The 9,611-nt window shown below is 41.6% G+C and overlaps 1 protein-coding gene across 1 annotated transcript; it reads left to right on the top strand.

Annotated features, from left to right (window-relative positions):
- Positions 1-354: 354 nt before the first annotated feature.
- Positions 355-9,611, top strand: LOC142379007 (vascular cell adhesion protein 1-like). The gene is made up of 7 exons (XM_075464059.1): positions 355-562; positions 1,003-1,278; positions 1,447-1,776; positions 6,624-6,899; positions 7,068-7,397; positions 8,017-8,265; positions 8,440-9,611. Exons 1-7 carry the CDS (start codon positions 466-468, stop codon positions 8,616-8,618), a joined length of 1,737 nt encoding a protein of 578 aa, XP_075320174.1. The 5' UTR covers positions 355-465; the 3' UTR covers positions 8,619-9,611.

Genomic DNA, 9,611 nt, shown 5'->3' with positions numbered 1-9,611 from the left:
ATTGCCATGTGAGCACAGTGTATATTTCTGAGCATTCAATGAGCAACTGAGATGAAGAAATGACATTTTAAGACGCCTTAGAATGTGTCTGGTTGTTCCTACATATTTGCCATACGTTGCTAAACAACCCCCTGTTAAAAAGCCTGTTACACAAAAACAGAAAATACACCTTTTGTCCAAGGTGTTGGTAGTTCAGAAGTAATTAAAAGTGCCTTTAACATTCACTTCATTCCCGACACTTTCGTTTTTAAGTCCACAGGGACAGCCTTGATACACAATGCGTCACACGTTTTCCTGACTGGAAAAGAAAACAAACTTAAGAGAGGATGTGTGGTGGGAAAACAGGCTGTGCTGCATACATTGTCCCACTGACCCTCCAACTAAGGCAAAGGAAAGCGAACTCATACAGCAGAATAGATTTCTAACCTCTTTCGGATTTGATGTTGGATCATTTTGTTTTATTTGATGTGCAAAAAACTAGCGGAGAGAATGTTTTTCCAGTTTGTTCTGTTGGTTGTTTCCTTCATGAGTTTTCTGTGCATCTGCAGTGTGTCCAGCTGTGGTAAGTTAACGGTTTCCATCTTTGTCATCAGGCTCTTTCTGCTATAAATTACTTGTGGTTTTGTTTTTATGTTGAACTTTTTTGTTCATAAATCACTGCTGAACGTTAGCCTCAAAATAACCTTGATAAGACTCCCTGTTTTTACTATGAAGTAATGAAGCTGTTCTCTCTGGCTTTCCTTTGAGTCTCCATCACTTTCCTAACTGTCTGGACTTTCTGTAATGTTCATGTAAAGTCCCAGATTATAATAGTTATCGTTCTTACTTTGAATAAGGTCCATGATCAGGATGTGTTGTTGATCATCTTGTTTATTAGATATCAGTGACTCATTAATTACAAAAGTATAGTCAGCTAAATGTTGAATTAAAGAAAGATTGTGTGATAAGATTAATGTGCTGATGTGCAGAATCATAACATTTAGGCTTCTGTGTTTCTTACAGATAAATCTTGTACAAATTGTCCTGAATTCACTGCATCCAGACTGGTAGTGAAGTACGGTGATCAAGCCTCTGCCGCATGTGTAGCTTGTAAGGATGGCTGCAACTTCAACTTCACCAATTTTGGTTTGGAAAAGCCTGTTGGAACCTCTTCAAAGGACAGTGAAACCAATCTGTCATGGCATGTTGACAACCTCACTGAATGGAATCTATCTCTCCTTTGCTATTTTACTGTTAATAATGTCCAATGTATATCCGAGCTGCCTGTTACAGTCTACCGTAAGTACATTTGCTCTTAAACCAGACAGTTGCTTGTGAAGATTTTCTGTTATCATCAGAGTTTTATCTCTTCATTTGTTCAGGTACACAGCTGTCTGCAGCTGTTGACAGACTCTTGCTTCGTTTCTGTCTTTTCTTACATCTTTGTTCTTTTTCTCATCTTCACAGAGCCTCCACAAGAAGTGTCCATCAGCTTTGTAAATCACACTGGGCCCATGAGTGAGGGTGGCCGTTACACACTGCAGTGTGATGTGCTGAATGTTGCTCCTATTCAAAAAGTCACTGTGACCTTCTACAGAGGACAGTCAGCACTGGGTCACCTGCAGTCCAGCAACACAAATAAGAAACTAGTGAATGAGAGCTTCACTCTGAGCTTCAATGCCAGTAAAGAAGACGATGGAGCCGAGTTCTGGTGTGAAGCCAAACTGGAGCTGGGAGCCGAAGGACCACAGCCCCCTCCAGTGGTGAAGTCAGGACACCTCACTGCTGCAGTTCAAAGTGAGTCCTAAAAATTCAAGTGACCAGTAACTCAGCTGTGGTGATTGTTTTGGTGCTTTTTCATAGTAACTTATGAACTTATGAATTATCTGTCTGTGTTCTCACAGGTTCAAATATTAACCTGAAACTTTAATCTTCAACTTCTCAGTGACCCTGCGTTTCCTCTTTTCATTTCAGTTTTTTTTTGAAGAAGTGAAAAGTCTTATTCTTCATACAGTGCAAAGCGTTTTCTGTAGGCTAAAGATATCTATTCTTTGAACGGACAGCAGTTGAGCCTCTGTGAGCAGAGTTCTCTATGTGCCTGGTTTTCCCCTAGCTTCCCTCGTGGGTGGAGTTATGAACTGAAGTCTTTCTTTAAAAGTCCAGTTTTAGTCTGACTAACACAATGGTTTGTTTGATTGGTTTTAACCCATGAACAATGCCACACTTAAGAGAAAAAAAGTGTTAAACTTTCTCAACTGACCGGTCCAGGGTGCACCCCGCCTCTCGCCCAATGACCGCTGGGATAGGCTCTAGCCCCCCCACGACCCGACAGTCAGATTAAGCGGGTATAGAAAATGGATGGATGAATCGACTTTCTCAACTCACAAGCCCCCGACTGAGCGTGTTGGAGGCTGCAACTCGCAGGAGTGTTCTGACTGTTGATTGTACATATGCACCAAACAGTAAAAAGCCAAAACGAGTAGTGAGGGCGAACTGGGAATGTCCAGAATGTCCAGAATGTCCAGAATTTCCAAAACGATATTGCTAATATGGGATGTCATACAGCTTCATGTCAAAAGAGGCGAACTATCCCTTTAAAGTTGTAGGTGCCAGTCGTGGCGGTAACCAGAGGACCCGCTGGTGGACGTCAGCGCTGAGGGAAGCTGAAAAAGGAGGCGTTTCAGGCTTGGTTGTCCCAGGGCTCACTTGAAGCAGCTGAAGGGTACCGAGTGGCTGAAAGGGCTGCAGCAGTGGTGGTTGGTGAAACTAAAACTCGGGTGTGGGAGGAATTCGGGGAGACTACGGAGAAGGACTTTCGCTTGCCTCAAAGATGTTCTGGCAAACCATTCGGCGATGCAGAGAGGGAAAGCAGGGACCTTCGCAGGTTGTGCTTGACCTGGGTGGAGAACTGCTGACCTGGACTGAGGATGTTGTTGGGCCGTGGAAGGAGCACTTTGCAATCCGGCTAGTATGTCCTCCGTTGAGGAGGCAGAGTCTGAGGACTTGGGGGAAGACTCGTCCATCACCTTGTTGGAAGTAGAGTGGGAAGCAGCCGGGATGAAAGTCAGCTCTTCCAAACCCGAGGCCATGGTTCTCAACCGGAAAAAGGTGTAATATTCTCTCCAGGTTGGGAATGAGACCTTGCCTCAGGCATCTGGGTATCTTGTTCACAAGGGATGGCAGGTTGGAGTGACAGATGGACAGACGGATTGGAGCTTCGTCAGCAGTGATGAGGGTGCTGCTCCGGTCCGTTGTGATAAAGAGGGAGCTGAGCCAGAAGGCAAAACATTAAATTTACTGGGAGGAGGTCCCTGGGCAGTCCCAGGACTAGCTGGAGCAGTGATACTCACAATTTTTTTTCACAAGAGCCACATTGGCAGAGCAAAATCAAGGGAAGAGCCACTTTTATGACAACATACTAAGTCCCCTTTTCCAAATATGCATTTCTACATATATAATATCCCACAAAAAAAGAAACAACACAGCCAATACATTTTCAATTAAGACCATATTTGCCTTAATATGTTGTATTTGTAGTTTGTTGTTGTAATCACAGTGAGACATTGAGCCCTTTTTTAATTAAAAACCGATCCATTGTGCCTGCATCTCGTGGTACACCCGACGTTTGCCTGCTCGTCCCCTCTCTGGCGTCTTCATGCTGATTTTCGTTTGGTTTTAGTGCTGGTTTTTGCCCTTTTTTAAATAAAAACCGATCCATTGTGCCTGCATCTCGCGCTGGCTAAAGGAGCTAGCGTGCACTGCGGTCAAGTGTGACGGTGGTTTAAGCGGGCTGCGTTGCCAGGTTTAATAGTGTGCCCCCTTTAGGAAACACCATTAGCTAAGCCTTAATTAATACTTAATAAAAATACTTGATACTGTACTACAAAAACGCAAACTTCATAAAAATACTTAATACTGTGCAGTATTCGCTGTATGTTATTTGAAAAAATGTATTGTCATTGTTACCATATTGTTATAAGCTACTATGCGAGTGCGAGTCACCAATTAAAGCTTGAGGAGCCGCATGTGGCTCGTGAGCCGCGCAATGAGTATCTCTGAGCTGGAGGGATATTATGACCCTTCTGGCCTGGGAACGCCTCGGGATCCCCCAGGAGGAGCTGGAGAGTGTCTCTGGGGAGAGGGACGTCTGGGTTTCTCTCCTGGACCTGTTGCCTCCACAAACTGACCTCAGCTAAGCAGATGAAAATGGATGGATGGGCCGGAAGAAATTGTTGAATGTGCACAGGGACAAGTAGGTCCAGTTAAATGGCCAGGTCAGGACATTTCATACTTAAAGCATGTTAGGAATTGTGTTCATTGTTTTTTTCTTTTAGATCAGAGCAGATAGATTGTATGGCAGTAGAAACTATTTTAAGGAGGTGCTTTTATTGAATTTCAATCGTAACATTTATTATTAACCTACCGGTAATTATTATTTTCTGTGTAATTATTGCTTATATTCATATTTAAGTATACCCTCCAGCAACCAGAGGAGTTTGTAAGAGGCCCTTCCTCATTTCAGTTCTGGCTAACTGAGGCCTCTAGGAAAACAAACATTGTTTTCCCCGGTGGCATTTAACACACTGTGAGGCATTTTTAACCTATCTGAGCTCACTTCCTGAGAACAGTGTGACTTTCATACGTTTCCACGTTACTAACGTTACTGGCTGTTAAAAAGTAATAGGAACACTCATAACTGAATTACTAATGTTTGATAGCCAACCTACAGTAATAGAAGAAAGCATTTTCAGCTTTCTCTTTCTTTTTTTTCCATACACACATTCAGAGTAAGGAATTCAAGAGATGATAACATAAGCAGTCTCTTTAAAGACTTTTCTTTTCTCTTCTTATTTACCTTTGACATCATGATATGTAACAGATTCTGAGAACTGGAAATTTAAATTTATTGCTCTTTTACATTTAAACTATATTGCGAATAAATCTTATTAAAGAACGCTTCTTATGACAGAGTTGGATGGTATTCTGATGGTATTCTGTTGGTGGCGTGGTCATGGTTTCCCTCACTTGACAGCCCTCTCCTCGTCCACTTGTGCTGGTCTGTTGCTCTTTTCCTCATACCGAGTGTCATTCAAATATCTGGGCTTCTGATAGAGAGTTATGGCGCCAGTAAGTACAAGCTGGAGTCGGGGGGAACTAGAATAAACAGTTTAAAATTAACTGGGCAGTGACACAGAAAAAAATGAACACAACTGAAGTGGATTTAAGTGGGTGTGAGGAAGTGAAACGGAGTCAAGGCAGCTTCTGAGCCATCTGATCCCGGACATGCCAAGTGGGGGAAGGCTCACAGAAAAACAGATAAGAGAACTCCGCGTTTGAAGCTAATTACCCCCAAAAATTTAGGTTTAAACTTTTTTCTCTGTTGCTAATCAAAAACAGATATAGGCTCGTTATAATTAGGCAACTCTAAGTCACATAACAACAGTTTTGAGGTGCAAGTGCTTTGCACTCGATTCCTACATAAGTATTGTTTTATTTACTTTATTAAGTATTTTCTTCATGAAAAAGATGACAGAGATAGCCAACGAAAGAGCCTCGTGTGCGTGTGTTGATTGATTAAACGCAGACCTAATGCATTACCTTCACCTCAGAAAATGGTCTATTCTTAATGAACTTGTGTTGAAACGGAGATGTTTTCGAGTGTGATGACTAAGCTCTGTGGGACATGCCCAAATGAATGGTGACGGGTCATGTCATGAGGGCGCCACTCATCCCCTGCTGAGAGCCCCGGGATTTCCCAAAAGCAGTAATGGTTCCACTTTCAGAATCCTTCCCGTTTCTCTAAACCTGATTCTTACTCGCTTTAACTCTCCCGGCGTTACGTCACAGTGTGACCGCGCGCTGCACTCAGCCTCCTTCTCCTTTACGTCAATTATGGGAAAGGGGAGTCGACCATTTTGACTGCGTTTCGTATCAGTTCGAGCCACTCTCTGTCCAACCTTGAATTCGGAGACTTTTAACCTGTTTTAAACCAACGAGAGGAGATGTTTCTCTTTTACACATTTTTGGTGGTTTTCTTGCTGAATTCTCTGCCCGATTCACAGGTGTCCGGCTTTGGTAAGTTTTCCGCATTCGAGATTAAAATATTTTTGTCTTCTTTTTTTTGGTAGACCAAAGAAACAGTTATAGTTAACCTTCTCATAGACGAGTCGTTAAGTTCAGTCTTTTGGTGCGTTCGAATGTGGATTAGGCTAAATGAACTTTGGTGCAGCAGTTCCAGGCGTCAGGAATTTCATCATTTACATGGATTTTGTTCGGTCATTTGCGTTCTTTATCTTCAAATAACTTGTTTGTTCTATGTGTTTTTTCTATCTGATTGTGATTATAGTAATTCAACTGTAGTGTGCAGTACGATGCACAACTTTTTTAGTGTTGTTTATGGTCACCTGTGAACGTTCAAACCAAGTATCAAGAGTTCGTAACAATATATATATATATATATATATATATATATATATATATATATATATATATATATATATATATATATATATATATATATATATATATATATGTGTGTGTGTGTGTGTGTGTTTGTTTCATTCTTATATATCCCAAAAATATTGTATACTGATGAAGAAGATTCTTATATAAAGTCTTTACAATAATTACTGTGTTTCTTACAGATAAATCTTGTACAAATGTTCCTGAATTCACTCCATCCAGACTGGTAGTGAAGTACGGTGATCAAGCCTCTGCCGCATGTGTAGCTTGTAAGGATGGCTGCAACTTCAACTTCACCAATTTTGGTTTGGAAAAGCCTGTTGGAACCTCTTCAAAGGACAGTGAAACCAAGCTGTCATGGCACGTTGACAACCTCACTGAATGGAATCTATCTCTCCTTTGCTATTTTACTGTTAATAATGTCCAATGTATATCCGAGCTGCCTGTTACAGTCTACCGTAAGTACATTTGCTCTTAAACCAGACAGTTGCTTGAGAAGATTTTCTGTTATTATCAGAGTTTTATCTCTTCATTTGTTCAGGTACACAGCTGTCTGCAGCTGTTGACAGACTCTTGCTTCGTTTCTGTCTTTTCTTACATCTTTGTTCTTTTTCTCATCTTCACAGAGCCTCCACAAGAAGTGTCCATCAGCTTTGTAAATCACACTGGGCCCATGAGTGAGGGTGGCCGTTACACACTGCAGTGTGATGTGCTGAATGTTGCTCCTATTCAAAAAGTCACTGTGACCTTCTACAGAGGACAGACAGCACTGGGTCACCTGCAGTCCAGCAACACAAATAAGAAACTAGTGAATGAGAGCTTCACTCTGAGCTTCAATGCCAGTAAAGAAGACGATGGAGCCGAGTTCTGGTGTGAAACCAAACTGGAGCTGGGAGCCGAAGGACCACAGCCCCCTCCAGTGGTGAAGTCAGGACACCTCACTGCTACAGTGTACTGTGAGTGTGATGAAAAACTAACCATACAGCTATTTATATTTTTTCTATCATTTTGTTGTCATTGTGGTTAAAACAAATGACAAAAATTCAGTTACTTCTTGTTTGAGTAAAGAGAAATAGAAATGATTAATTATTAATATACATAGACATGTGCCTGTTAAAGCAAGCAAACATCCATTTTCCTTATCTGTTTCATCTAATTTAGGGTTTTCGAGGCGGGGGCTGGAGCCTATTCCAGCTGTTATTGTCAATACATTACAGGGCCACACAGATATGGGGCCACATTATTAGGGCCTAGAATCACCACTTAATCTAACATGCATGTTTTTGATCGTGGGAGGAAGCCAGAGTAGCCGGAGAGAACCCACAAACCCTGTTATGTTAAATTAATTGGCTCGTGTTGGGAAAGTGTGAAGGAGTAGAAATAAATGGTAGCTGAAAGTGAAAGTGAAGTGCAGTGGACTTTCAGGGACAGTACAGTGTGATGCCAGTTGGGTACTTTCCAAATTTCTTTTCTTACAATGTGTTCATCCCTGAGTAATAGTTAAAAAGTCCCAAATTGTTTCCATCCCAGGTGGACTAACATGTTTTATTTGATCCTCCCTGAACCATCACACAGATGAGCCTGTGCTGGATGGATCAGCAAACCGAGAAACAATCACCATCAAAGAGGGAGGACCTTTACAGCTGAACTGCTCGGCTGTGGGAAACCCCGACCCTTCATACACCTGGACGCTCCCTTTCACTGACAAACCCCACAATGACAGTGTTTTCACTGTTGGGTCTGTAGGCCTTGAGCATGAGGGGGAGTATATCTGTAAGGTCCGCAACATTGTAAATGAAATCCAAGTGACATTCAAAATCCGAGGTGAGTTTTGTAATGTTCACTTTTGAGTTATGATTGTTTTTGGGAAGTGAGTCACAGAAAAGCAACAGCAGTTAAGAAATAAGTCTAACCCACACGAAACCAAGAAGGAAGTTTGTGGTGACTGATTTTGTATTTTGTGTTGTCTGACATGTGCTATTCTCTTCTTCTCTGCAGTGGAGCCCAAACCAAACATAATCATCATTTTAATAATTGCTTTCATAGTCACTGCTGCTCTGGTCATCGTATTCCTGATTGGATACTTCCTCTGCTACAAACCGAACCGGATGGGACAGTACAACTTTAAGGATGTTTTCCGTTTTCCCAAGCAGCACATTGCGGTGCCCCTGAAGTAAACCTGCATGGATATGAATGGACAGTCTTGAGCTGTGGCTTTGACTTGATGCAGAAAAAACCGTTGCAGTATTTCCAGTTTGAGTCTGGCTGATCGTTTCCCATCAGTTTGACATCCCTGTCGTACATGGTCTTACTTTATTAGGGATGGGAATTTATAAGATTTTTACGATTCCAATTCCATTTTTGATTCTGCTTAACGATTCGGTTCTTTATCGGTTCCCTTATCAATTCTCATTTGGAGAAAAAGGACAACAAACCGGTCGATTAGCATCAACTTTGTTTAGTATAGAAGTAACACGAGTCATGACCTTACAAACCCAACAACGGTGAGGTCCACATTGGTCTATCATGGCCTGGGTAATTTAACTCTTCCCTGCTCTGATGAAAGGAGAAGCTGGAGGTAGAGGTGAACTGGGGGTAGTACCACCAGCCTCTGGCTCTGAGCCAGTCAGGCTCTGTTTCTCATGATTTCATCTAAATGTAATGCATGAAAAGGCATTCATTTAACCTTAACCGTTACTAATAGCAGGTTTTACAATGAGGCAAATGGTTTGCAAAATTGCCAAACATTTCCAATGAATTGAAAAACTGGGAACCGGTTCTCAACAAGAACTGGTTTTCGATTCCCATCCCTATACTTTATGCTTGAGGCCATATTAGAAAACAGATGTCAACAGCTTTAGTTGTTAATTTCACAATTTATTGAGTTAAGGAGATGAATGTACAAGAAAAGGGTGAATTGCATATGCAGACTAAAGTAGAAAAAATGTCTGTAGTAGTTTATTGTGGCAACATCTGGACACTACAGTTTTTAGGAAATATTTCCAGCCACTGGCAGCAGAGCCATGTGTGTGTGACTCACTTATCACAGTTATAACCGGCATCATGGGGTTTTTAGGTTTTTCATTTGAAATATCCCTAGCCTTAAAGGATAAGACCGTTTTTTTGACATTGGGCCCTTGATTTCACATTATAACATGATGTTCTACTCA

The sequence above is a fragment of the Odontesthes bonariensis genome, chromosome 4, assembly GCF_027942865.1.
Source record: "Odontesthes bonariensis isolate fOdoBon6 chromosome 4, fOdoBon6.hap1, whole genome shotgun sequence".
NCBI lineage: Eukaryota > Metazoa > Chordata > Actinopteri > Atheriniformes > Atherinopsidae > Odontesthes > Odontesthes bonariensis.
The sequence above is the reverse complement of the archived record's forward strand: the minus strand, read 5'-3'. Positions and strand labels throughout refer to the sequence as shown.

Excerpts from the sequence above, each read along its gene's own strand:
- LOC142379007 (XM_075464059.1), top strand. The coding sequence starts at position 466 with ATGTGCAAAAAACTAGCGGAGAGAATGTTTTTCCAGTTTGTTCTGTTG. Across the intron at positions 563-1,002 it reads CTGCAGTGTGTCCAGCTGTG|ATAAATCTTGTACAAATTGT; the intron begins GTAAGTTAACGG and ends TGTTTCTTACAG. Across the intron at positions 7,398-8,016 it reads CCTCACTGCTACAGTGTACT|ATGAGCCTGTGCTGGATGGA; the intron begins GTGAGTGTGATG and ends ACCATCACACAG.